The sequence below is a fragment of the Mustela nigripes genome, chromosome 10 (genome assembly GCF_022355385.1).
Source record: "Mustela nigripes isolate SB6536 chromosome 10, MUSNIG.SB6536, whole genome shotgun sequence".
Taxonomy (NCBI): Eukaryota; Metazoa; Chordata; class Mammalia; order Carnivora; family Mustelidae; genus Mustela; species Mustela nigripes.
Genome location: NC_081566.1, coordinates 51993581 through 52021529, shown reverse-complemented (window position 1 = coordinate 52021529; position 27949 = coordinate 51993581). Strand labels below are relative to the sequence as shown.

At 41.4% G+C, this 27949-nt stretch overlaps 2 protein-coding genes and 1 long non-coding RNA gene across 4 annotated transcripts in view; 1 reads left to right on the top strand and 2 right to left on the bottom strand.

Annotated features, from left to right (window-relative positions):
- The window catches only part of USH2A (usherin), a 673955-nt gene extending 672334 nt beyond the window's left edge, over window positions 1-1621 (top strand). The window contains exons 70-71 of the mRNA XM_059413329.1: window positions 168-389; window positions 1532-1621. Coding sequence (XP_059269312.1) covers window positions 168-389; window positions 1532-1621 — 312 coding nt within the window. The remainder of the gene's footprint in view (window positions 1-167; window positions 390-1531) is intronic.
- LOC132025700 (uncharacterized) lies at window positions 286-5867 on the bottom strand. Its single transcript, XR_009406669.1, has 6 exons — window positions 5810-5867; window positions 5035-5233; window positions 4629-4686; window positions 1031-1147; window positions 811-927; window positions 286-414 (listed from the first exon to the last, which is right to left on the bottom strand). It is a non-coding gene; the product is annotated as an uncharacterized LOC132025700 (long non-coding RNA).
- A 16-nt stretch (window positions 5868-5883) lies between these two features.
- Window positions 5884-27949, bottom strand: part of KCTD3 (potassium channel tetramerization domain containing 3) — a 49680-nt gene continuing 27614 nt past the window's right edge. The window contains exons 11-18 of one of the 2 annotated variants that reach the window (XM_059413330.1): window positions 21657-21744; window positions 21425-21541; window positions 19471-19641; window positions 15608-15763; window positions 12007-12103; window positions 8817-9001; window positions 8598-8736; window positions 5884-7616 (exon numbers count right to left, since the gene is read on the bottom strand). In XM_059413330.1, coding sequence (XP_059269313.1) covers window positions 7058-7616; window positions 8598-8736; window positions 8817-9001; window positions 12007-12103; window positions 15608-15763; window positions 19471-19641; window positions 21425-21541; window positions 21657-21744 — 1512 coding nt within the window. In that variant the 3' untranslated portion in view covers window positions 5884-7057. The remainder of the gene's footprint in view (window positions 7617-8597; window positions 8737-8816; window positions 9002-12006; window positions 12104-15607; window positions 15764-19470; window positions 19642-21424; window positions 21542-21656; window positions 21745-27949) is intronic. The other variant, XM_059413331.1, reaches the window with a different exon arrangement.

Below are 27949 nucleotides of genomic sequence, written 5' to 3'. Positions count from 1 at the left end.
ATCTCACCCTTCCCAAGAAACCAGGGGCCACAGTGTTGCAGATAAGCTAAGTTCTGCAGTGGGATACGGTGTGTTCCTTCACTGACAATGTGTGACACACAATTTTCTGTCGTATTTCAAGCCCATTTTCTTGAGACTCTAATTACCAGCAGCGACTTTCTTTTCAGGGGTTAGCTAACACCAGAATCCCCCGGTCTGGGACACCCATCAGCATTAGGAGTAACCGGAGCATATCCGTCCTCCGGATCCCAAGTCAGAGCCGAGGCACCCGCACCTATTCCCAAGGCTCCCTCCACCGCAGCGCCAGCCAGCTCACGGACATTCAAGACAAGAAGGTCTTGATTGATGACTCGCTGTGGGAAACCATCATGGGCCACGACAGTGGACTGGTGAGTTGACTTCCTTATCCAGAGCCTTTTTTCAAAAAAAGATTTTATTTGTCAGAGAGAGAGCAAGTGAGAACACAAGCAGGGGAAGCAGCAGGCAGAGCAGGCAGAGGGAGAAGCAGGCTCCCCGCTGAGCAGGGAGCTTGATGTGGGACTGGATCCCACGACCCTGGGATCATGACCTGAGCTGAAGGTAGACGCCCAAGTGACCGACCTATCCAGGCATCCCAAGAGCCTTTTTTTTTTTTTTTAAAGATTTATTTATTTATTTGAGACAGGGCAGGGGAGAGAGCGTTTATGAGTGGGAGGACAGGCAGAGAGAGACTATCCAGCAGACGCCCCACTGAGCGCAGAACCTCATGTGGGGCTTAGTCTCATCACACTGAGGCCGGACCTGAGCCGAAAACAAGAGTCTGAGCCTCACCGGCTGAGCCACCCGGGACCCTCCTCATCCAGAGCCTTTGATCCACCGCCCAAAAGGTATCGGTAAAGAGATGGCTTAGCGCTTTCTGTCCCTCACGGACTGTTGCCTCCCAGCGCTCTGCAAGGAAGAGATAGGCAGAAGGTGACTGGGAACACCAGAATTGGTCTAAAAGGAAAAAGGAAGAAAAAAAAAAAGCAAAAAAGCGAAAGAAGTGCATCACCTTCTTCCTTCTGGTGTGCGGTTAGAGGAGAAAGAGCAGTTCTGGGGCGCCTGGGTGGCTCAGTGGGTTAAGCCTCTGCCTTCAGCTCAGGTCATGATCTTGGGGTCCTGGGATCCCCTGTATTATATACATATAATATATATATGTATATAAAAACACACATAAAAATATAAAATAAACATGAAAAATATAATCTCCCCACTTTACAGATGAGAAAACTGAGGTTTAGAAAGGTTGAGGTATGACGCACCATAACACTCAAATGACATTTTGGATTAGTCCACAGTTCACGTGTACATGTGATGTGATCCTTTCTTTAAGGTAAATTTAAGAGAAGGGCAGTCTGAAACCACGCCTTAGAGTTTTGAGCGTAGGATGTTAGCCTTTAACAGAATACTTACAGAGTACTTTCTATATTAAATTGATAGAACTATCAACCGATGGCCAATACTATTATTAACAGTGACTGTCCTAATCAATGGCGATTGGCTTATTTTCCAGTATGTGGATGAAGAGGACCTGATGAATGCCATCAAAGGCTTCAGCTCTGTGACTAAGGAGCACACCACGTTCACCGACACCCACCTGTGAAGGATGGAAACTTGCATCACAGGAACCTGAAATGCCTGCCCCACGCCCCATCCCCATGGGGATGTCATGGACTAACGCACCATATATGTATTCTGTAATCCTTTTTAAAAAAAAAAACAAAACAAGAATTGGTTTTGAAATCGTTCCTCCTTAATAGAGGGCTGTTTTTCTGGTGGTCTGAAATAAGGGGTCCTGTCAGTATGAAAATACTTATTTTGCTCTTACTTTGTGGAAGCATAAATTAGCATATTATTTTCACTTGGCTCCAACAGTGGCTCCATTGGTTAAATGAATAATTAGTGACAATTTCAAATGGGCCCACAGTTGTAACAAGTAAGTGAAGTTACTAGTTTAAAAACAAAGCAGGTTTTCTGAGAGGATGTCACTACTGCTCCTTTCAGTCCCTTCCCCCATTCAATCCTGTCAGAACACGATCCTGGAGGAGTAATTCCAACGATCGTAGCTACAAAATAAAATGCAAGTTTCAGGCCAAGCTGAATCAGTTACGGAACGGCACTGAGGGATACACAGTGGACTGACAGTCCAATTTCGTGACAATGTTTAGGGATAAGTATTTACCAAACTTAATGGAAAAAAAAGTTTTCACCAACCTTTTGACAGAGCACGACATAAAAACTGGTAAACCTCTGTCCTTGTATTTATGAATCTTCCGAAAAGGACTGAAGAGCTATTTCCCAAATATTTTACATGGCTTTGAAACTACAAAAACTTTCCATAAAACTGTCAATTCACTGATTACCCAGGAATACTGACATCTTTAACTTAGCACCGTTCACTTGGTTAAATATTTGCATTAATTAATTAACCTACAAGGAATTTTAAAAAGGCACACTTTATGCTCCTTCCAGCTTTGAAATTGTTTAACACTTCTACATAAACACAAGATGATACATAAGCATGCAAATCCTACGTGTAGCTACACGTGTCTATTCCTCTGTACTGCATCCTTTCATTTCAGGGATCTCACTGTTGTAGCCCGAGAGTCACTAAGAGCGGGTGATTTTCCGTGGTTCCGATTTCCATGGGTCAAAAGTTCTGTCATCTGCTCTATTTGGATTAGTCATTGGTGAACGTCCTACTGTAAGACATTTTTTCCCCAAGTTACCAACATAAAGTTAAAGGCATTCAAGTTTGTTCTTCATGGAAAACAATGTTTAAAAAAAAAAAAAAATGTCTTCCTTATTCTTAAAAGGTCTACTTTAAGGATCCCAGGAAACTGTTTTGAATCCCTAGGTCTCATACACAATTGTCTGACAGCATTTTGTGAGTTAATTGAGGGGTAGGTGGATTTTCCTTCCCAAAGCTGAACTGGCAAAAATCTGTAAAATAAGGGATAACCTTATTCTGGCCCAAAACAAGCCAGACTCTGGATTCTGGGGTACTGAGGCTCTCACCACATCTGTGGAGGAACAGTTCGTCAGACTGACCAACTCCCAAGAAACCTTGCCAACTCTAAGTGTCAAAAGCACAGACCAGTATTAAACACAAGTTCTGCCCCCTCATCAGAACTACGTCAAGCAAACAAATCGGAAATGATTGTGCGCCCTTGGCAATGGATGTACAAATTATAAGATTCTTTTTTTCTTGCCAAGTTTTATACTTCCTAAAATGGAAACATAGGATTGGCTAATTTAGTTTACTGGTTTTAATATCATTTGTTGATTCTGGGTCAAGTAGTTTAAAGCTCACTTCACAAATGAGTCTTAACCAAGGCTGAGTTTCTGAATCACACGAGCTACTTAAGGCATATAGGGGAAAAGTGCTTTTTTCCAGTCATAAGCTTGCATCTTTATCCTTGGTCTACTCTTCTGCAAATATGATTTGCTGGTTACAGGTGGATTTAGGAGATTGAGGTCTTCCTCATTTTTGAAAAATTAACTAAATACCTTTATCACAATTTAAAACTTTTTAAAAATGGTTTTCTCACATTGCTACTTTTTTTTTTTTTTTTAATTCATGAGAAACAGAAAGAGGCAGAGAGAGAAGCAGGCTCCCCACAGAGCAGGTAACCGGATGTAGGTCTCGACCCCAGGACTCTGAAATCATGATCTGAGCTGAAGGCAGATGCTTAACCAACTGAGCCACCGGACACCACCATCACAGCGTAGAACCTAAAGAACACAGAGAACTGCAGGGGATTTTATATTAAATCAGTCATTCCCCATTTAACCTAAATAGACATTTAGTTATTACATGAATTAGTTTCACTGCATCGTTTCCATTTTGATCCCACAGCTGGACGAAAGCCTGTAGGCTCCCATCAAGAACATTGGCCCCTGCAACACTCTGAACCTGACTTTCACCTTTCCGAGAAGGCCAAGATTTTGTTCTTTGCGCTGGTATTGTGTCCCCAGCCTCACTAACGTGTAGACTCATCCCTAGGGATTGATTCAGTTGTCTGCCATGGGGCTGAGGCATCAGAGCTTTTCTTGATTTTTATTTATTTGATGGACGGAGATCACAAGTAGGCGGAGCAGCAGGCAGAGAGAGAGAGGAGGAAGCAGGCTCCCTGCTGAGCAGAGAGCCCGATGCAGGGCTCGATCCCAGGACCCTGAGATCATGACCTGAGAGAAGGCAGAGGCTTAACCCACTGAGCCACCCAGGCGTCCACTGAGCTTTTCAAAGCCTACAGGAGATCCGGGGGTTCTGGTGTCGAGAGCCAGTAGCGAAAAGCAGAAAGCAACCCAGAGGCGCTCAGGGGCTAAGCTGCTAGCTGTGCTCAGGGACTGTGCCCCTGGGATACACCACAAAGGGAGGAGGAGCAGGTCTCTACGAATCCCTTTACACTGGTTCTAAATCTCCCGACACAGGTCTGGCCACTCCCAGAGACCACCTTCCCGGCTTCAGAACTACTGTTACTCCTAATATTAGTGGTTTGATAAGAGTTGTGTAGCCATGTTTTTATAATCTCTATTAAAAATTTTATTTATAGATGAGATGTTGTTTCCACTAAATGGAAAACCTAAATACTAATCTGTCCATGTACCTGATCGCTGATCTTAACGTCATGGCTGTTGTCGTCAATAGAATTCAGCTCGAACAACCTGTAAATAAAACACAGGCCAGATGGAGTGATTCAGGGACAAGGAACTTAATGATGGCACATCTGAGTAGCTTATTTCCAACACACAAATAACATGTAAATTCATCTCAAGATGGTTTGCTTCATTTTTCAATGTAAACACGGTTTATGAAAACACACTAACAGCTCTGAGTTAGAATTTACACATAAATGGTGATGGTAAGGGTGAGCCCATGTAATAGGATGTTCTGATCCCTCAGCCATCCGTGTCCCTTCGAATCTACCGTGGGGCTTTTTTCAAAGCGTGGATCCCACCCACCAGATTCCAACTCGGCAGGTCTGGAGGCCCCACCAAGCGTCCGTGCCTAACCTGAGGTGAAGGCCACGTATCAGCCTTGATGAGAAAGCCAGGAACAAGACCACAGGCTCCCGAAACAGGCAGAAGGGCTCAAAAGTTGGCTCGGTAGGTGACAAGACTTGGGGCTAAGCAAGTTCTCCTCATGATCGCCTCTATAAACGGAGGGGAGCAGTACCTCTGCAGCCGGTGTGTGAGTACTTCTGAGACCGCCCTGAAATACAGAATTAGCGCAAACACTGTCCTCATCATGACAGTTCTACTTCTGTTCCTGTTGCTCATCAAACGCGAAGTCTATAGATTCAGCTCAAGTTTTTTCAGTGACAGAAACACCTCCTGAGCTAGGTGCAGAAGGAAAATGCTGAGGCCCAGAAGGGATCATCTGCTCCAGGCGACAAAGTGCCAGGCAGGCTCCAACCCCCGTCACAGCATCAAGGTTCAAACTCCCCTAAGTGAGAGAAACGACAAAGATCTGCCGCCTCGTAGCAGACGGCAACCTGTGCTTTAGCGAGTTGCCTCTTTATGGGCTTTTGCTCCGTCCTAGTCTCCAGCTCCTCCCTACCCCGTGGTCTTACTCTTGGAGAAGGCTGGTTAAGCACAAACTTTTTCACTCATTTTCTTCCTCGCCCACCCACCTCTGACCTGCCTGTGGGAAGGGGAAAGGCGGCTACGGAGATAATGGCAAATCCTTAGCAATATGGCAATGAGGTTGGGCCCGACCCTCCCCCTCAAGGAGAATGTAAGTCAGCCTCGGCCTCTTCCGTTCCCCCCTGCTCGCCCCCCTTCTTACCGCCGGAAGCAGACCCTGCCAACCTTGTAGGTGTACTTCAAACAGCATAACGACTCCTTAAAAAACCGAGAACACACCGTCTTAATCAACTTTATTAGACTTCATTGATAAATAAATACAAGTGTTGTGAAACCACTAGCAATATAGTAAACTTTAAAGAATTTACTTCAATTTCACTCATATTTCTTGACGGGGAATATATACATTATTCACCAATAAATGCTTAATGCTTTAAATTTACAATTGCCCTATGTGCAGAAACTTGAAAAGTATTCCAAACCAAAAAAAAGGTACAAAAAATTTGTCTCATAATTCAAAATATATTTTAAAACAATTATTTGCATAGCAGCCAAAACCTTGAACCACAAGTTGAGAACTGCCGTCTTAGAAGCTTAACAAAATGGCGACATTCTGACTTAATTATTTTCATTATTGACAGTGGGTGGAAACACGTGGCCCCTAAATCGGACAAGGCAGACGGAAGACTAGGATGGTTTCCCTTCTGGGCACGCAATGCTCTAGCCTTGATTATTATTTTTTATTTCATCTGTTTCAAACACAGACAACTGCTCCAACTTTAAAGAAAGTTTAAATGGACTTTGGGTATTTAATATTGGTGACACTTGCTAAGATTTAAGAACTCCAAATAATGAGAATCAGAAAATGACCCACGATTTAAGAAAAACATCCGAAGGGACTGCCTACTTCGTAGTGTAGTCTGGTGGTCAACATTAATAGTGTTTCTGAATTAGGTAATTCTTCACAAACATAGCACCTCATTAAATATGTGGTAAACACATGGCAATCACAAGAAGTGTTGGGAGACTATCCAGAGAGATTTGATGTGATTCGCTTCACTGGACGATGCGAGACAAATCTCAAGCACGATGAGATCAGGAGCGCCATCTGCTGGTCCCTGCGCCCTCAGGGATGCCCAAGTGCAGTGCGCCCAGGTCAGTACGACTCAGTACTTGGCTTCCAAAATCCAGAGTAGCTAAACACTGAAAGGGACTCTTGCTTTACAAATGATCCGTTGAATGTACTTGTAAAACTAAAAAAACTTTCCAAAAGGCCCGAAGAGACAGAATTATTTTTACCTCCTCCCTCTGGGTAATTCCGTTAAAAAGATACCGAATGAACTCCGGTTTTAATTTCTTGGGAAGTTTTGGTGTAAAAGCGAATGTACTGAAACCCAGTAAAGTTGTGAACCTTCATCTAAATTAACGAAACAATTATTTTGGTGAGTCTTCACAGGCTGTATTCTTGACCTGAAGAATCGCTTTTTTTATGCCGAGGAGATGGCGTGGTCTTCGTAGGAGACGGAGACGCAGTCCCGGGGGAGTCTGTTCCTCCGTCGGAAGTACTCGGGGATGAGGCCAGATAGGGGACTTTCTTCCTCCCAAGGAATCCTCCTCCTTCAAATCCCCCTTTCTTCCGTAATTCCACTTTATTTTCATTTTCTTCTTCTGAGGACCTTTTCTTGGATTCTAGACCTTCAGCTATTTTGTGCACTTCCAATCCACCATCTGATTCTCTCAAACTCTTCGCTTCTGTTCCAGGAGACTTTCTCTCTGACACATTACACTCCCCTGTTGCCCGCTTTACTTCGGCTTGTATTGGACCCACGTTCCCATTTTCAGGGACACCTCTGTCTACATTTCTGCTCAAATTAACAGTCTGGAAGTCCCTGTAACTGTGGAAGCTCTCAGTTCTTCTCGCTCTTGCTAACAGGGGACTCTCTCTGTAAGGCCTCATGGAGCCGTAAGTAGCTGCTTCGTGGATGGTTTCATGGTGCTGGAGCTGAAGGCTGAAAGAGAGTTTTTAAAAATTACAGTTTAGATTTCTGAGATTTTTCAGGGGGCTATCTCATTAAACTACCTGAAAAGACATTATTTAACTATATAAAGAATGATGTAGGGGAGCCTGGGTGGCTCAGTGGCTTAAAGCCTCTGCCTTCATTCAGCTCAGGTCATGATCCCAGGGTCCTCGGATCGAGCCCCACATCGGGCTCTCTGCTCAGCAGGAGCCTGCCTCCCCCTCTGTCTCTGCCTGCCTCTCTGCCCACTTATAATCTCTATCAAATAAATAAATAAAATCTCTAAAAAAACAATAAAAAAAAAGAATTTCTATATATAAAAATTTACTTATTAAAACTCTTTATAGTATGTATTAGTGTTTGCATAGGTATACGTGTATCAAATTACCAAAGAAAATAATAAATACATATTCAGTCCAGCTGGATTTCTGAATAACTGAAAAAAGCGATGAGGGGGGTACTCTTTAAAACTAATGCGGAACTAATATAAATCAGTATTTGGTCCTTAGTTCAAATTTCGGAATTGTTAAAAATGTGCTAGCTGGAAGATACACTAAGCCACTGTATTAAAAGTACGTAATAACTAAATCCAAGATTAGATAGATGATGTCATCCCTCTGATCAATACGTCCCTGAGGCAAGAGGAACAAAGTTCCACATACTATCCAAGGTGACGTGGTTTTTCTAATTTCCTTTGAATGAACTCTTGATTGCATAAAAGGCATCCAGATTGGCAGCAAGTCACAAAAGTTAAAGGAAAAATGTGTTTTTCTATGAAAAGAATCAGATATGCTTGCAGATGAGAAATTAATATTTAAAAAAAAACCAAAAAACTGAATATCAACATGAAGTCTGATTAAAAACGTGTCTTGAACAACGTGGCTTCCAACAACTATGTGATTACGGGATCTCCCAATCTTCCCCAAAGCAACCAAGCGACCTTGAGACACAGTCCCAGACCCCCGCCCGCACCTGGAGCTGGACTCCCGGAGGCGGCTGTGCTGGAGCACGGAAGTTGCTGGACTGATGTTAGGAGTAGCGCAGCGAGATGTGCTCAGGTCACACTGATCCAGTAACTTGAGCAGCTCCTCCTCAGTGGGACCACCTACATCTTGGGAAAACACAGCCTCATTACCATCACTGCCGTCAGAGGCTCCCCCTGCGACGCAGAGCTCTCGGCACGGAACCTACCCCTCTCTTCGCTTTTGTTCACCATGTCCATGGCCGTGGTCAGGTCCCACATCTGAATGCTGCCGTTCGTGTGGCCTGTGAACAGGTAGCGCCGTGGCCGGGAGCCCATCCTGCTCGAGCCCTCACATTCTCTCACCGTGAACGATGATATTGTTGTGCAGTCAACAGCCTGGATCTCACAGATTCTGCCGAAGACGGGGAACAGCTAACATTTTGTAAACCAGATTTTTCAAATCAATTGTTTATGTATGAGTGTCCTCTATATGTAAAACATTAAATAAAGTTCAAGGCAAGTTGACAGAATTAAATTTGAATGCTGTTTGAGTATAGAGAAAAGGCTCTTATAAAACAATGCATTTGAATAACTGAAATAATACAATAATTTAAGTCACCCTTAGGAGAAAAACAGAAAGAAAAAACCATAAAAAATTTTTTAAAAAAAGAGAAAAACAGAAAGAACCTTGATAGGAATTGAGTAATTCTCTAAAAAGACGTTATAAAACTAAAAAGGCAGAAAGAAACAAAGCAACTAGGCATGAAACTAGAAAAGATCTTGAGAGGTCATTTAAAACTTATGCGCAAATTACAAGTCTGAAACCAGAAAAAAAATGCAGAGCTGTATGGAGAGATCTAAGTAGCACCCTCCATTAGGAAAATATTCTTAACTTTTCTGAAGCATTTTTATAACTATTTCATTAATTTTCATTAAGGGTAAAAGAACCTGAGAATGAACAACTATCCACATTTGACAAATAAGGAAACCAAGGAATAGTATCAGCAAATGATGTGTCAAAGTCATATAAAAGAGTTGACTGAACTGCACTTAATTATTTATCCCAGACTACTTCAAAGCAGGGGGGGCTTATAAATAAAAAAAATTAAAAAAGAAACAACTAGTACCAGGCAAATGCAAGGTCAAAAAATAAAGGAGGAAGGGGAAATACAATCCTTATCAACGTAAGAAACAAAAAACAGAATATGAAGCATAGCTGAGCTTCCTAGCAGGCAGGGCAAAAAGTGGTAAGGGGAGAGGGGTTAATTACTAGATGCCCACATATAGTGATAGATGTCCTAGTCTCATTCCCAATCTAAGGGAAAAGTTTTCAATATTTCACCAGAGTATAAAGGGTACTATAATTGTTTTTATAGGTATTATTTTCAGATTAAAAATAATCTGTCATTTTAAGTACAAGATTCCTTTCTTGAAGTCAAAAATGGATGAACTATCAAATGTTTTTTCTGTGTTTATCAAGATAATTACAAATTTTTCTTGATATAGTGAATTATATTTAATACCTGTAAATTGATATAAAATATTTCATAAATCTAGATTACTGTTTACATTTAAAATAAAGTGAAATGAAACAATATAAACCTATCTGCTTGAAAACAAAGATGATTTTGCTTTTTGTTTTTTCTATGGGCTAGATTCCTTAGAATAACTCCTTCCTTTAAAACGCTGACAAGGTTTGTTCGCTGCCCACTTGCAATAAAACCTTTTCATTTTACTTCCCATTCTTAAGAATCTGAACTATCTTTAAACAATAGCTTTGCTTCACATTAGCTTCATAAAGGGTTGATTTCCTATTCAATTCTGTAAAATAATTTCTGATTATTTTTATAAACATATCTTTTCCTCTGGAATCGTAAATATAAAAATTATAAAATTTATTTTGTTATAAAGATTATATTTGCTTCTAACACTCTGCTACTGTTTACAGTAACAGAAAAGGGGTGCCTGGGTGGCATGGTTGGTTGAGTTTATGACCCTTAGTTTAGGCTGGAGTCTGATCTTGGGGTCATGATTGAGCCCCACGTCAGGCTCCGCACTCAGTGCAGAGCCTGCGTGGGTTTCTCTCTCCTTCTCCCTCTGCCCCTCCCTCTTCCTGCTTGATCTCTCTCTCTAAAATAAGTAAATAAATCTTTAAAGTAACAGAAGAGGGGAGACACTAGAATTGAACAAGACTCTGAAATACTACATCGTTAGAAGATGTTATGCAGCAGTTTTAATAAATGTTTGGCAACATCTTCACTGAATATGCAGAGAACACAATAAATCACAATGACTTATAACATTTCTCAAGATAATAATTCAACTTCTAACTACATCACAGGCTTCTAATACATTTTCTTTTAAAAAACAAGGTGACAAAAAGATAGTTTAGTACATAGAAATCATTCTCTGGCATCAATTCATTTAACTGCTGAGGACTACATGCAATGAACTTTGATGGAAGAAAATATATCTCCAAGAGATTATTCTTTAAAATATCAGAGACCATATGCTGAAGGGTAAGAGTATCAGTAGCATTTGTTAACATTTATATGAAAATCTGTAAACTTCTTAATGACTACTAACAGGAATTCTACCTTTTTCACTTGTTTGGCCTGCAAAAAAATCTTAGGTTTTTATCTTTATTTATTTTATTCAAGATGTTATTTATTTATTTGACAGAGAGAGACACAGCGAGAGAGGGAACACAAACAGACAGAGAGGGAGAGGGAGAAGCAGGCTTTCCGCGAAGCAGGAAGCCTGATATGGGGCTTGATCCCAAGATCCTGAGATCATAACTTCAGCTGAAGAAAGATGCTTAACGACTGAGCCACCCAGGCACCCAAATTTTAGGTTTTTAAAGAGAAACGTACAGTAGCTCAATCTGTGTGAGGCTACATGTAATAATTTAAAAGAAGTAAAATTTCACTCAAATGGAAAAGGAAGGGGAAACTAACTTCCATTGTGCATCTGTTAGTGCCAGGGACCACATAAGATATTTCATGTTTTTAATTCATTTTATCTTACAACATCTTACCATGGTAGGTGAACTTTATAAAGAAACTGGGGGGGAGGGGTACTCAGAGAAAAAAAGCAACAAGTTGAATTTTCATAGGTAGTAAGAGCAAGTGCCAAAATTAGGATTTAGTCCAACTCTTTGCCATCAAATTCACGACTCCTTGCTCTGTAACTTGTCCTTCACTATGCACAGCATGCTTGAAAATCTAAATAAATGCTAGAGGATACGGACTAAATACTGTCTTTATTTTAAGCTAAAATGATCACAAGACCACTAGATTTCTTTTTTCAACAGTTTGCTTCTGGTAGCACTCTTTCATCAATGTGCCAAATTATTCAACAGGTTTTTTAAGACAAAAGTGACTTCTGAATATAAACATCTCTACAGTAAAGTTTTACCTTTTCCCAGTCGATGAGAGTCTTACGAACAGTTTGTTGGTGATGGGAACAACTTTCTGGATAAACACCTGTTGATCATCTCGCTCTCCGAAAGGCCCTGGGTTAGGAAACAGAAAATGACGAAACAAGTTAATTGGAATTCGGTTGGTTTCACTGAACAAAAGGAACGTGAATATCAATACAAAGAGGAAAAAGAAAGAATTTTCCATGCCTATCACTATGCGGCATTGTGTATCCCACGTCCAAGTCAGACAAGAATGAAGGGCTTTGACAAGTACTCCAACTTGCATTAAACCTTTCTTAAAGAAATACATAATATCTCAAGTTATATTTTATGCACTACGGCCATTAAAGCTGAAGGCATTAATTTGCTTAAGACTATACATCAAGAGTAATAGAATGAGACGTGTTAAAATAAAGGCTCTACATGTTTTATCTTTGAGAATGTGCTCAGTTTCTTATAACTTCAGATAAAGGATATATAAGTAAAATTATGTATTACGGATTTTACTCTTTTTTTGCAAAGCCACCTGCAAACTCTTAAAGAATAAAGTGCAACTTCATTAAACAGAATTTAATTAATTTAAAAAAATTAATTAATCAGAAACCTGCTGCATCCTGCAAGGTTTTCCATCTGAAAAAAAGGATTCAATTATTTTTACTTGATTGTACTTGGCAAGGCAGGTGACTAGCTCATAGTCCCCTCATTTTAGAAAGATTCTGAACAATATAAAAAAAAAGTATTTCATGTAAAACTTAAACATAAAATTCTAATAATTCTCGTTTTCATACTCACTCGCTAAAATAATACCAACTTGTTATTCACAAAAAGTTTGTGATGTATGAAACAATTTTACCTTATGTGAATCACAGCTAATTAATAAATGGAACATCTTTATTAGCTAGCAAGTACCTACACAGTATGCTCACTGTGTGCCACAGGAAATGCTTCCCAAGTAACTCATTTTAGTCATCCTGACAACCACATAAGGGATACACTATTATTATCTTCATTTTACAGATGAGAAAAGTAAGGCATCAAGAGATCAGGGAACCAAAGACCCCACGGGTCCTGCCTAAAGGAACTGGAGTCACACCCAGGACGTCTGGCTCCTGTGCAGGGGCCCAGCGACTGGACAGTCTTCTGCAGTCTGATTCTGCTGAGAGGAAATGGCGGTCCTCACTCAATAACCCATAACCGAAGTCAAACTAGCGGTGACGAATAAAATAACCAGGAACGAGGGTTCTGGGACTGTATCTTCTCTTCCTTCAACCTTTACCTTCATGGGAGATTCTCACTTGTTTTCGTACCTCAATGATATACACACCCCCATCCTGAGCTTCAAGTTTCTCCAACTCCTCTCCCCAAACTGGCTCCTTCAGAGCACAAAATGCTCTCAGGTGTCTATCTTCAATGGTGAAGAAGGAGCAGGGAATCAGAAAGACTCCTCTGAATCTTCTGAACTTCTGCCTCGGAACTTCTTGCTTTCGAAGTCGCTCCGTTCTTGGTTTCACAGCGGCCCCCGATCCTGATTACTCAGCGGCCCGCTGCCGTCCAGATCCCCCCCACAGGAGCCTCTGAAGCTGGACTTTCTGTTCTGTTCCACTAACGAGAATGTCTAGCTCTTAAAATATTTTCTTAAAGAACTATGGCGGGGGGGGGTCTCCCTTCCCTCTTTCAAATATTTCACAAGGCTATTGTCACTTACAGGGCTCTTCCAGAACATCTATTTATTCACATTACACATGTTCTCCCTGATCCGACACTCCATGATCGGACCCTGCCCTTCCACCCAGTCTCACGCCCTACAATTCTTACCCACGTACCAGCAACTACTAATGACCTGGACATTTTCTCAACTCGCCAGGTTCTCTGGGCCTCTATCCCTCTAGCATGCTGTGTTCTCTGCCAGTAATGTCCCGATCCGGTGACATTCTATACCTTCGTGTCTCAGCTCAAAGTTTTAGTCCAAACATTAAGACCTCATCAGTTTCCATCAAAGTTAAGTGGCAATAATCTACCTCATAAAATTCTCAGGGAGATGAACTGGGGACCGTAGGCCGCAACAGCTGGCACGGAGACGAGCACGATCTGCCCCGGGTGCCTCGCCCCATGTAAGTGTTTGCTTTTTATCCCCACTGGTCACTGCACTGCAACTTGACGTTCACTGCATTTCTTTTTTCTTTTCTTTTTTTTTAATATTTCTAATACTTGGAGCAAAGGCACTCAATATAATTGTTGATGCTGTCACTTAACCCTGCACAATGTTGTATGTCAATTATAGCTCAATAAATCAGGAAAAAAATATACTGATGAGATAAAACTAAACTTTCAGTGCCTCGATCACATAGAAAACTGGGTCACAGAGCAATTAGTTCAAATCACCAAAACCAAGTGTTTCTTTGAAAAAAAACACTAAGACTGTGGTAGTACAATTCCCATAAGCAGCTTCTATTTTTTTCAAAGATAACTATTTTGAGGGGCCCCTGGGTGGCTCAGTGGGTTAAGCCTGTGCCTTCAGCTCAGGTCATGATCCCAGGGTCCTGCGATTGAGCCCCACATCGGGCTCTCTGCTTAGCGAGGAGCCTGCTCTCCCACCTTTGTCAAATAAATGAAATCTTAAAAAAAAAAAAAAAAAAAGATAACTACTTTGAAATCTTTACCGTGAGGGCATATTCTGGATGGACATATATTTAAATGTTTCACATAAAACAAATCTGGTAAAAGACCTCTCACATACTCCCTATTTTCCACCAGTGCTACAATTTCTGCTTATTTAAAAAATGACCAGACAGGCCCAGGAGTCAGTGAGCAGGTCCCATAGAACTATTAAAAGCACGTGAGACGCAATGAATATCCAGTAGAGATTCTTCCAAAAGTGCCCCTGGGGAAAATGATAGTCTCTGTGAAAACTGTGTGTGTGTGTGTGTGTGTGTGTGAGAGAGAGAGACAGTGACGGAATCGACATCTGCACGTGTCATAGGGTGTCAGGACAGACAGATCACAACTTCATATATTTTTGCTGAAGACAGAGAGAGAGAGAGAGAATCCACATCCACGTGTCATATGGTGTCGTGACGGAAGTCACACCAACTTCATAAACTTTTTGCTGAAATCAGAGCGTATCCACTGAGACATGCTATTTTCATTTCCTACAAGCCACTGTGATGCCACCAAGACTGCTAGCATGTAACACAGCCAGCCCTTTGCCAGCTTCAAAATTTTATTTTCAGATTATTAGCAATAAAAGAAAAAAAAGCTTCAGGTGTCAAATGCGCACTGCTATCCTGCCTTTATTTATTTTTTTTCCCTATCCTGGTTTTTAATTACAACCTAAAGTGGTTAGCATTTGGAGATATTATTTTAATAAGGAAATGATAAACAGATGAAAACTCTGCTCTCAACTTTTTAAACAAAAAAAGGCTATAATTTGTGAATTTATAGAACTAAGAAACACATTAAATTTCTTTTAAATGAGTTTCAAAACTGAAGTGAAAAATTTCTATTTGAAACTCAGTTTTAGGCTTCTACTACAGTTAACATACTACTTCTGCATTGCCCACAAAATACTTGAAAATGCCCCCAAATTATCTAACCCACCTATGTCATTTCCAGAGGAATAGCTTCCATGACTCTCCGTCTCCTCCAGAGACAGTATCTTGAACGACGCTAATGGTGTAGACCCTGGCTGAGTAGAGATCATGCCTCTGAACCGTGTTACTGTCCATGTCCGGACGTGATTATTGTCGGCACACACTAGGAAAGAAAACAAAAAATAAGTTATTAAATACAGATTATAAAAGCATCAACAAAATCACTTTTATAAACAAATTTTAACTTTTTAAACTATAATCTTGGATAGATCACAGCATATTTTGAATGGCCGACAACCTATTTATCCTAAAGTTATCCTAGCCAACAAAATTGAAAGAACTGAATACAGTTTACCTTGCTACAAATCTAAGGAATGTGAGTAAATCCATGGGTCCTTATAAAAGTAGCCTGTTGAGTATAAACGTAAAAAAGGTTAAAAAAAAAAAAAAAGGTGTACGCAAGACAAAAGATGCTGAATATTATTCTGTTCTGTGGCTAAACTACATAGTAAGTGAGTTGTGCAGTTTATTTTTTTTCAACCACTGAAACTGCTTCTGTTAAATATTAAACAACCTAGATCAGGAGTTCCTGAAAATTTACTGCTACAAATTACATTTGTCAAAAAGCTTGTATCGCCCACTCAAGCTATATTGAGGAAAATTAAAATAAAGAAGTATTTTTATATAAAATGCGAGACTGCATTTAAGAAACATACTCCAACTAGTTTTTTTTAATGTAAATAATATTAAGTGGATATATATTGAGATATCTAACAAGTACCTGACCTCTATTGTTTTTTTGATCTAAATACTCCTTTAGAAAATATAAACCAGCAACTGATATTAATGTAAAAGAAAAAAAGTACATTTGTGGCATTCCTTATTAAAAAAACGTGCTTTTAGAAAATAAATAAATAAATAAATAAATAAATGTGCTCTTTTGTGGCATTCCTTTTTAATGGAAAAGTACAATTTATTTGGATTCCAGAGAATGTGCTATTATTAGCAATGAGCTATGACTTCACCAGTAAATGCTAGGAAAGTATCCAAGCTTTCATATATACACACCTTTCCTACTGGGTAAATGGCCACAGTTGCAAATTTGAAACAAAACTTTAGAAATTTAATTTTAACAAATAGCAATAAAAATTCAAAGTATCAGTGTTACTTATGTAACAAGATTCTCATGTCTCAGGATACTGGTTTCTGGTGAAAAAGGAGACATTTAGTTCTAGGCTGTTTAATCAACCTCATGGAAAATAATTTCCTGATTTCACTCTTATGCTTACCAGGATTCAGAAAAATACCTTGGGAAAAAAAAAAAAAAAAGAAAAAGGCAATACCTTGAACACTTAAAGTGATTCAATAGGCAATTATGGCTATTATGTTAAAATTAATCATTTAAGTTTCTATTTAAGACATGAAAACTAACACTATTAGAAAAAGAATGTCGTTACATACATGTTGATATCCACCAGGTGGCAGAATAATGTAACTGAGTTAACATAAAATACTCTAGATTTTTAGCTCAACTGGACATTTTTCTTGACAAATTTATTTAAATTTCAAACCTACAAGAAATATTTGATGTTAAAATGCAGATCGCACTGTGTAGTTCTCTGGAACCTCATCCTGCAGGAACCGCATCACCATCAAAACAACAGCACTTAGGAGTCTAAATATGATCATTTGAACATCACAATAACCTCGGCAAAACAATCTTATTTTCTCACAGGATCCAATTACCTCATTTTACGTAACATTTATTCAGCATCTTTTATGTGTCAAGAATTCTGGTAAGTGTTGAAAACAGAGTCAAAGAGCTTCTTCTGCTACTGTAAGACTGACATTCTAGCAGAGGGAGACAGACGACAAATAAGCAAACAAAACAATGATTCAGTGATAAGTCTATGAAGAAAACCAATCGAGATGTTGACAGCAAAAGCGACCTGGAGAAACGTCTGGCTAAGTGGGACTGGGTGGCCTCACTGAGGAGGTACTGGAAATGGACCTGAGTGACAAGAAGGCAGCCAAACAAGTATCGAGAGGTGAAACATTTCAAAGAAAAAGAAGTGCAGGGGCGTCTGGGTGGCTCAGTGGGTTAAAGCCTCTGCCTTTGGCTTAGGTCATGATCCCCGGGTCCTGGGATCAAGCCCCCATGTCAGACTCTCTGCTCAGCGGGAGCCTGCTTCCTCCTCTCTCTCTGCCTGCCTCTCTGCCACTTGGGATCTCTGTCTAATAAGTAAATAAAATCTTAAAAAAAAGAAGTGCAGAAGTTCTGAAGCATTTTTAACAAATTCAAAAGCCAAAGGGTTAGGGTGTTGTAAGCAATGAGGAAAGTTACATGAAGGGCAGAGAGAAAAAGAGGCTTGAAAAGAAGGTAGGACCCATAATAGGAAAAACCCTATTAGTTTATTTATCCTGCACTCAATAGGAAGCCATGGGGAGTCAGCAAGGTTTACATTTTTAAAAGCTATTTCTGGCTCTACCTACTGTAAGGAACATGAACCACAGAGAGGCAAGAGAGAAACAGACAAAAAAAAACATCTGAGCTCAGTGATCTGGGGGAGAAATGAGAAAAGCTACCCGGCTGGCAGCAATGGACACCGAGTGATCAGATCTGTGACATACATTGAAGCAAAGCTAAAAGGACTTAGCGACAGATTACACATTTGTCGGGGGTGTGAGAAAGGGAAGAACCAGGAGCGGTTCCTAGGTCTCGAGCTTGAGGAAATGCGCACTGGTGATGCTGTGTGCTGAGATGGCTTCCGAGAGAAACAGCCAAGTACTGTTGATCCAGGTTAATTCTGACATGTCTATCAACCAGAGACTTGTCTACCCTAGATATACACATCTGGAACTCTGTGAACAGTCACAGGCGAAGAAAAAGTCTGGGGGTCCCCGGCACACAGACGGTAACACTCAAGTCACCAAGAACACTACGGACAAGGAAGAATGGAGAACGAGGAAGAGCTCTCAAGCAACCCAACCCTCAGTGACTGGCCAAAAGAGGAGGAGCCCACAAGAGTGTGACGAAGACTCTTCAGGGAGGCAGGTGAGCTGCTGTAAGAAGACCTACAGAGGAGAGAGACGCATTGCTTGGGGCGGGCGGGCATGATTATACTCAAAACCACTGGACTTTTTACTCAAGCAATTAAATACCAATAAAAGCGCGCCCATCCACCCACCCATCCATCCATGGACAAGGTATTTCAGCCCCATGAGTGTTTACTTAGACTGCAGATTAGTCAAAGATGCATCACCTTTTAGTATGACGTAGTCTTCCAATAAACAATAAACTTGATAGATGAAAATGATGCTTATAAAAAGTTTAAGTTAGGCAGGAAGTGATCTACAAAAGATTTAATGTAAAAGCAAACTCTACTGATACACCTGACTCAAAAGAAAATTAAAGCCTTTTAGAAATTTCATATACAGTGAGCCTCATCAATGGAATTTTACTGTGATCAATACTGTGAGTGTCACACTCATTAAGCTTAAAAATCTGTATCATCTAAGTATCTAATGAGAATCGACATTAAAAAAAAAACCCTAATGACTAAGGAACAACGAACGCAAAAAAATGTAATTTTCCTCAAATAAACTGCCAGGAGAACAAAATATTAGAATAGAGAGTAAGTAAAAGATATGCTCAACTCTTTACTAGATTTATGTATACTACAATCGGGCAAAATTAAAAATAAACTTTCTTTAAAAGACAACTGTAACACTTCTTCAGTATTAAACTTTCCTACCATTTCTTTTAATATGCTTTTCTCACATAAACCAGTGTTTTTTCTCTTCTTTCCATTCGTGGAGTCTAGAAAATTGCACAGAGGCAAACAAGGTTTTGCCTCACCAGGACTTTACCTGACACCAGATGCTTCTCGGACAGCATGATTTTTGTAACAGGACTTCGGTGAACGGTGAAAGTCTGAAAGAGCTGCGGGCCCGAGCCCACCGTCTCCGGGTGCTGCACGATCACGCGCACCGCGCCAGAGCTCGTACCGTAGGCGATCTCGATCCAGTTCCCAGAGACACCTGCACGAGGGCAGAAGTTGAAAGGGGGCACATCAGATGGCGACACAAAGCTGCCCTGGAGGAAAAGCGACAGAGCTGGATTCGGTGCTTTCACGAGCCCCCAATCCAGCCCGGCACAGACAGCGCATGAAACTCGTTATTTCCTTCGCAAGTCCTCCCCCCACCCCCCATGGACTCGTGCAGCCCTCCCCGTGCTGCCTGTGAGGGTCCATCCCCGTCACCCTGACACCCGCTCCTCCGCTTCCCCGTCTGTCTCCACTCGTCACTGACAGGGACTCAGTCGCAACCATCTTTTTATTTGTATCGCCTTACGGAGTGCCTGAGACAGGTCTTCTACAAATGTTTAAAGAATTAGTAAATCTGACACGCTAAGTATTTCCTAGCAGTATTTCTAAAGCAATATTCCATTACCACTTCTAGCCTGGAATAACCATGTGTTTTACTTTTACTTTTGTTATATTATTGATTCTTTCTTGAATACTCATGGATATACTATTTAACAGACTCAAAACACTTAGCTCTGAAGCAAACACACCCATGACCTTGCTTACATCACACTCACCTCCGGTGTGTCTAACTCCGCACAAGCTCACTGTCAAGCTCACCTGTGTATGTGTGTTTTTTAAAGACAAGTGTCCAGACTCCATTACATATTTAAGGATAGAATGGAGTTCAGTGACCACTATACTTAAGAGGTTCACAGAGAGAGAATCTTTTAGCTTTAATAGTTATTCTGCCGGATTCACCTGAAAACACCTGAATCAGAAGAGAAGGAACACACCGCAGCAAACGCTTCTAACCTAAAAAGCCACCCTGTTCTCCCCCTGCCACCGCCAAGGTTTTTCCTCCCTTTCTAATTTGACTGAAAAGAAAAGCACATCTCATTCTATAGCAGAGGACAGCAAACTTTCTGTAAAGGGCTAGATGGCAAATATTTCAAACTTTCCCCGCCATACTATCTGTCACAACCACACACAACTGCTGCACAAAAGCAGCCAACACATAAGACCGTGTTTACGGACCCATTTTAGCAAAAGACAGCTGAAATCCTACTGTAATATTAATCAAAATCATCTGCATACATTAGAATACTTCCACTGAAGATTGCTTCTTCAATGAACTCAATAAAGTGATGATTTTATATGAGTACCACATTCAAATATATTAATATTGCTAGACATGTTAATATTTCCTGTAATTCATCACAGATAAATTTTAAATTTCCCGCTTACATTTTCTTTCGAACTAGAATGTAAAAATATAAAAAACACAAAAATTCTTAATAAAATTTCATTGTAATGGCCTTGGAAAGACGGAAAGCTAGATACTAAACCTCCAAATAAAATGTTTTTTTCCATAACAAATTAAAATCTTTCCAAGGAAATAAGGCAATTTCCAACAGAGATTAATAGTCTGAAAGCTTTCTCACTGTTAATAAAAAGCTCCCAACTTCAAAACAAAATCAGCTACGGTAAATAGGAAGGTAAATGTATAGATTTTTTTTTTTTTTTTTTTACTAACTTTAGTTAATGCTGCAATGTTTTACTTAAATACAACACGGGAGAGGAAAAGTCCTCATTTCCCACCTCAACTTATGCTTGCTTATGGGTCATGTTTGGCTTCAATACATGACCAAATATAAACTTCAGACTGAGGGATGATATCCTCCAAAGTGTAATTCTCAAAAAGAAACTACTATTAGTTTTAGCATGATAAACCAGTAAATACACATACATTCTCCAAAAAGGGTCAAGAATCTGTAAGAGTTTTGCCGGGTACTAACTTGTCTTGGGTGTGAGGTACACGCTCAGCGCTGTAATGGCATCATTTGAAGGATCGTGGTAAAGCTCGGTTACAAGAAGATCATTATCCTTCATTCTCAAAGGGAACTTCTGCATATCTAAAACATAAACATTTTAAGTATTAAAATAGTGCATCTATTTAAAATTTTTTAAAGTAGTATTTTATTTTTAAAAAATATTAAATAGGACCAGGCTACATGGCCACAAACTTACCTATGTAGTATATTGATCCATTGTTACATCCCAGTAGCAGGAATGAGCCAGCAGTGTCGTAACTCGTTATAGGAACAACATCTTGAACCTGACGTAGGAAGATTATTATTAGATGTTAGGTATTAATTATCATTTACATTTCCTGCTCAATTTGCTGAGAATTTTGACTCTTAAACAAAACAAAACAAAACAAAACAAAAAACTCACTAGGGCTGTCTCACTAACTGAGTAAAGCAAGGAACTCAATCATGAGTTCGAGCCCCACATGGGGTTTGGAGATTACTTAATTAAAAAAACAAAAAACAAAAACCAGGGGATCCTGGGTGGCTCAGTGGGCTGAGCCTCTGCCTTCAGCTCAGGTCATGATCTCAGGGTCCTGGGATCAAGCCCCGCATCGGGCTCTCTGCTCAGCGGGGAGCCTGCTTACCCCCCACCCTCTGCCTGCCTCTCTGCCTACTTGTGATCTGTCAAATAAATAAATAAAATCTTTTAAAAAATAAAGTAAAATATTAAAAAAAAAAAACCTAATATCTAAACAGTGCTTAGAAAGTTACTTCTACACACAAATGCACTCCACAGGGAACTCTGAAGAACTACCAGTACAGATCTCTGGATAATTCATCACCATGTCTTTGACAAGATGCTGTTCTCCACCTTCCTTCCACCGAAGACCCTACCTCTGTTTCCTAGGAAATGGCAAGACAAAAATTCCCCTTAACCGTTTATTTTCTTAAAGTCCTAGAATAAAAACAACAGCTACCCAAGCAAATCGGTCTAGTTAAAACTTAATAACTGCCTGTATCTGTGCTACAAGAAAAGCGAAGGGCACATTTCTTCCTGAAAACAAACAACCGATGTGTCTTAGAGCAGGGGCAATTAAGATGAAAGTGAATCTTCCCTACTCAGGGGTAGGCAGGAGATGCCTGGGCAACTGCAGAGCCGACATTTAAGTGAACTCCTTCCCATGTATCGGGTTCTGGCCCCGAGAAGGAGAAAGCGGACTGGACGAGGGATGTGAGATTTCACACTTGCTCCGTAAGAGCTCGTCAGCTTGAGGGCGAGAAAGAAACCCGAGAGCAAGAGATTGAAGGAAAGAGCATCACAGTGCGATGGGCTGCACCAGAGTGTGCGATACCATCAGAGGAGCGAGCCTTCTCTGCTCGGCCCCATGCGGGGAGAAGGGCCGAGATCAAGGACGAGTTCAGGAAGTGAAACTTGAAAATCGAAGAAGTCGAGTGTGAGGTCGGTAGGGAAGGGCATGCCTGCCAACACCGAGTGTGTCAGCGCACCGTCTGGGTCCCTTCTAAGTAAAAGGAACACGTTTAACCGAAAGCTAAAACTTGGAAGTGATGATTCCGAGAAAGCTGGAGACACATGACCCTTGCGGGGTCACACACAGAAATAGCACAGATTCAGTTACCACCCCCTGTGCTGACCCCAGCGCAGGGTCTCATCGGAGCCAACAAGTTCGTCGAGAGCGACACAGAGCTTTTCACTCAGATGATCAAAGACGTCTGGACAACGGAGGGAAGACGACTTTAACACCAGTGACCAGTTTCCTCAGGCCAAGTTCATTCCTTGGGTTCTAGCACTCCAGAAAGAGCTTCAGCCACTACTCCAGAATCTTCAGAGTGGGAAGATGGGGACAGATAAGGGCATGAGATTCCTGTCCCTTTAGGTCCCCTTTCAACGCAAGAGGCAGCACCTGCAGGATCCCAGGGCACAGCTCAGACAAACATTTCTACCGTTTGTTCTCCAGAACCATGGGCTCCAGGGTTAGAACCTCCCCACTTCTCTTTCTGCAACCCTTGACCCAACTCCTGCTCTGCCTTCAGGCCTCCCCCTCAGTACAAGAGAACGGAGAAAGCAGGGGACGAGTGAGGTTACAGGAGCTGGGAATGAGTTCTTCTCTCCCAGCATAAGCGAGTTGGTCACTCTGTGGCCTCCTCTTCTTTATCCAAACAACTTCGTATGGAGAACCTGAGGAACTTACTAATGCAGGTATGTGGCTGAGTCAGGACGGTCACAAAGCTATGATGAAGTGGACTTTCCCTCTAAGGCAGCACACAGTGATGATCTCTCTTAGGTGCAAAATTAAATGATAAATAATTTGAAAACAATCAGTCTAAAAAAAAGTCAATCTATGTTCCCAAGCAATACAAGGTCCCTAGTCTTTCAACCACAGCCTCTACCTCGGTCATCATCATTTTTAACAGCATGTTTTAACCCTCATCCATGACTTACTAAATAATCACTTACTTAGATTTACCAGCCTATCGATTTCTTTGCTGATGTTTATTTCATCCCAGTCCTTTCCCTTCAAGGTATAAATAAATATTCCTCTTATCAAAGGGCATTTATTGTCTTTTATTTATTTTTGATGGAGGCAGGGGGAGGGGGAGGGACAGAGGGGAGAAAGACAGGGGGTGGGGCAGACTCCCCAGTGAGCAGGGGAGCCTGCCAGGAGGGGGCGGGGCCTGGGTCTCAGATTCTGAGATCATGATCTGAGCCAAAATCAGGACTCAGAACCAACTGCACCACCTATGCGCTCCAAAGGGCATTTCTTTAGTGGCTTTTTCATTCAAGATTAGAAGTTTAAGCAAAAAAAAAAAAAAGAATAAAAAACTAAAACATCTCTAAAAAATCAATTTTCTTTTTTCTTTCTCAAATCAGGTAAATGATTTTATAAAATTTTCATTAAGATCTTAATGAGGAATTAGTCAGTGAAGCATCTGCTTTCAACTCAGGTCGTGACCTCAGGGTCCTGCGATCAAGTACCGGGGCAGGCTCCCTGCTCAGCGGGAAGTCTGCTTTTCTTTCTCTCTGTCCTCTCCAACTCCTGCTCTCTCCCTCCCTCCTTCCTGTGCTAGTAAGTAAATAAATTCTTTAAAAATAAAATAAAATCCTACTGACGCTGTCTTAGGGAGCCTGGGTGGCTCAGTCAGTAAAGCTCCTGACTGTGGCTGAGGTCCTGATCTCAGGGTTCTACGATGGGAGCCCAGCATGGGGCTCCACACTGGCTGTGGAGCCTGCTCAAGAGTCTCTCCCTCCCCGCCCCTCTCACCTTACAGAAGCTGTGCTAATAAAAACTGCTACACCGACAATTTCACAACAGCCTGCAGAACTGAAACACACACACACACACACTCTCTCTTAGTCATCTGATTTACAGACTTCAAATCCATCTTGATGTCTGTACAACAGCTGTCCTGTATACTCTGCGTTACTCACGGGCAGCACCTTTGCTGAAGGCCAGACAACCTACTCAACCGGAGTCACACAACCAGAGTCACGGCCATCCCAGGAGTCCGCCTCAGGACAGGAGTGTCGGGTGAGATCTGCGTTTCAGTCGCTGAGACTTCATTACACACTGTCTCTGCTCTGCACTACGAAGAAATTCATCCACTGGCCTGTGAGGCTTGTTTGCTGCATGAATGCTCAACCTTCCCAAGGTCTCCCTGAAATTCAGTAACAAACCTGCTCTGTCAGATACGTTCTGAACTCATGCGGGGACCAAACAAGCAGCAGCGGGTTACACCGGGAACTAAGAGCTTAAGAATGAAGGATGCTGGTACAGGTCTCAGGATCCCAAAGATATGAAAACTTTTACATGTAGTTTTGAAAACACTGGTTAAAAAAAATCAAAAAAGATAATAAGGAAGCATGTTCTTTACCTGAGTGGTTTCACAGATGGTACAGCCTCCCTCACCCGCTAGAAGCTTTGACTTGACAGAATTAGTCAAATAAGCTACCTGAAAGCAAATCTTCCATTAATTGTAAAAATTAGCATTCCTCCTTACAGAAGTATCAGCAGCTGAAGAATCCACCCACCTTTCTTCGACCTACGCTCTGGATCCACTGAAACCAGCCCTTCGCTACACTTCTCAGTCCATCACTGTGTGTGACAACCATTATGCCTCCTGCTGTGCACACTCCAGCTAATATTTTTTTTCCTACAAACAGGACTTCTTTCCCTCATCTAACATAAAACCTAATTCTCTCTCACCATCAGCCCCAGATCTCAGGAATGCTGCTCTACAAGCTCAACTCATCGTGACTCTCAACCACCATTTATTTCTACCTGGACTGTAACACCCAGATCACCTCTGCTAGGATCCAGGCATCTGGGCCACAGGTGCGTTTCTTCTTACTCTCCACTAGTCTCCTGGCACCTTACCGGACATACTGACCGCCCTTACAGCTCGCTGTGTCCCAGATCTGACGCTGTCACCTTCAAGTCAGTTCTACATGAGGATCACTGAGAACTGTCCCAACTCCAAAATCTTCAATTAAGTCTTTGACCACAGCTTCCTATCTTCCCAACAATTCCCCTTCCCGTCAGGTGGTCAATCCGCATTAACATCCGTCAGTCCCGACGTCGCTGCATCCTGCTCTGCCTAACCGCACCTCCTCACTTCCTCATCTCCTGATTTCAGCTACTTTGCATCTTTAGGTTTTCTCATCCCTTAGTGTGTCACATCCACCTTGTTACAGCTCCGATCCCGGATCGGGCCGATACCGCTCTCGCGAGCTCTGCTCTCGGCACCGAGCACTGACGGAGAAACTCACACGGCTCTACCCGCCGAGCCCCTACAAACGTACGGTTTCTCATCTCTGCAACCCCTGACCCCTACGGCCGCTTCTTTCTCTTCCTCGGAATTTGCGATCTTCAGCACTCCTTTCTTACTCTGTCCGAGAAAGACGTAGCTCTGGTCTCTGCCGGGCAAACCCCTCTACACGGTTTGACATCTCACGCTCCTGACTTCCACGGGACTAGAAATCCTCTCCACTCTTTCACCCTGCGAGTGCTTTCTCCGACAACGCCCCTCTCTGACTACAAGCACGCTCGAGCTTCCCGCATCCTAGAGAAAACATGAAACAAAGCAATGAACATCTTTACCACCATCTAGCCTCACTCCTTAAGCTATCCTGTTTCCCTGCTTTCCTTCACCCAACTTCTTGAAAGGTTAACTCTGAATGTGCTATCTCCAACCTCTGATCTTAACTCCTCAGTTCCCACAATGTGGCTTTCTCCAACCCAAAGCTAATTATATTTGCCAATCATATCCTAGACTAATGTCATTTCTCAACTGTGTCACATATGTCCCCTTGTGGTTTCCTATCTTGTCCCCTGAAATGCTAATGTTCCCCAGAGTTCTAACTCTGTCTTCCCACGAACATCCACTTAACAGAATACCTTACCCATTCTTATTTTTCAGCTATCTCGGAAGTGTTGTGGTTTCCAAGTAATTTCTTTCTAGCCCTTTCCGGCTCCTAAGTGCCAAAGGGGTACTCCCCAAATGTATAGTGAACACCTGCACTCGGATACCCTCAGGAATGTCGAAGTAAACATATGTCACCAATCTAACTATTCCTCACACTGTTCCCCACTACATCTGCTTCTCTTCCTACGTTCCTTTTATCACTATCCATCTGTCAAAACTAGGACTCCAAAACTAGACACACTGCTCATCTCTCTCTCCTTCTTTAATTTACCTACCCAAACCAGGTCGCAATCCTAGAATTTCAGGAAGGCTTATGAAATGCTTTTCAAAGAGTCTCATCTTTGCCATCTCTACCACCGCCGTCTTTAGTCAAATCTCTCCACTTCATTGCGGCACTACCCCCCCATCTCCGGCCCAGCTTTCATACTGGTTACCCCTGTGGCTTCCTTCCTAAAACATGGATCTTATTATGTTACTCTTTGCTTAAAGTACTTTAACTTTGCCTCTCCTTCAGAATTAGGTAATAACTAATAACCCTTTTATGCTCTTCTTGTTCCTCTCCAATACTTGAGGTCATTTAGCTTGCTATCTTCTCTGAAAAGGCTTTGTATGTTCACAAGGTCTGTTCTTCACTCGGGAAAAGAAGTCGCCTGGACTACTATTCCCAAAGCACGGAACTTAAAACACTTCAGAGAAATGAAGAAATGTCAAACCGCAGTTTAAAATACTCAGTCATTTTCCAAAGTAATTTAAAATTCTTTAAAACATAATCAAATCTGCATCTAGAAGTAAATTACCACTACAAATAAATATTCTGTGTCATCAAAAACAAAAACAAAAAATGGGCAGAGGATCTAAGCAGACATTTCTCCAAAGACCTACAGATGCATGAAAACATGTTCAACATCATTCATCATCAGGGAAATGCAGATCAAAACCACAATGAGTTACCACCTCACATCTGTCAGAATAGCTATTATCGAAAAGACCAGAAATAACAAGTGTTGGCAAGCATGCGGAGAAAAGAGGCCCTTCGAGCACTGTTGGAGAAGGTAAATTGATATAGCC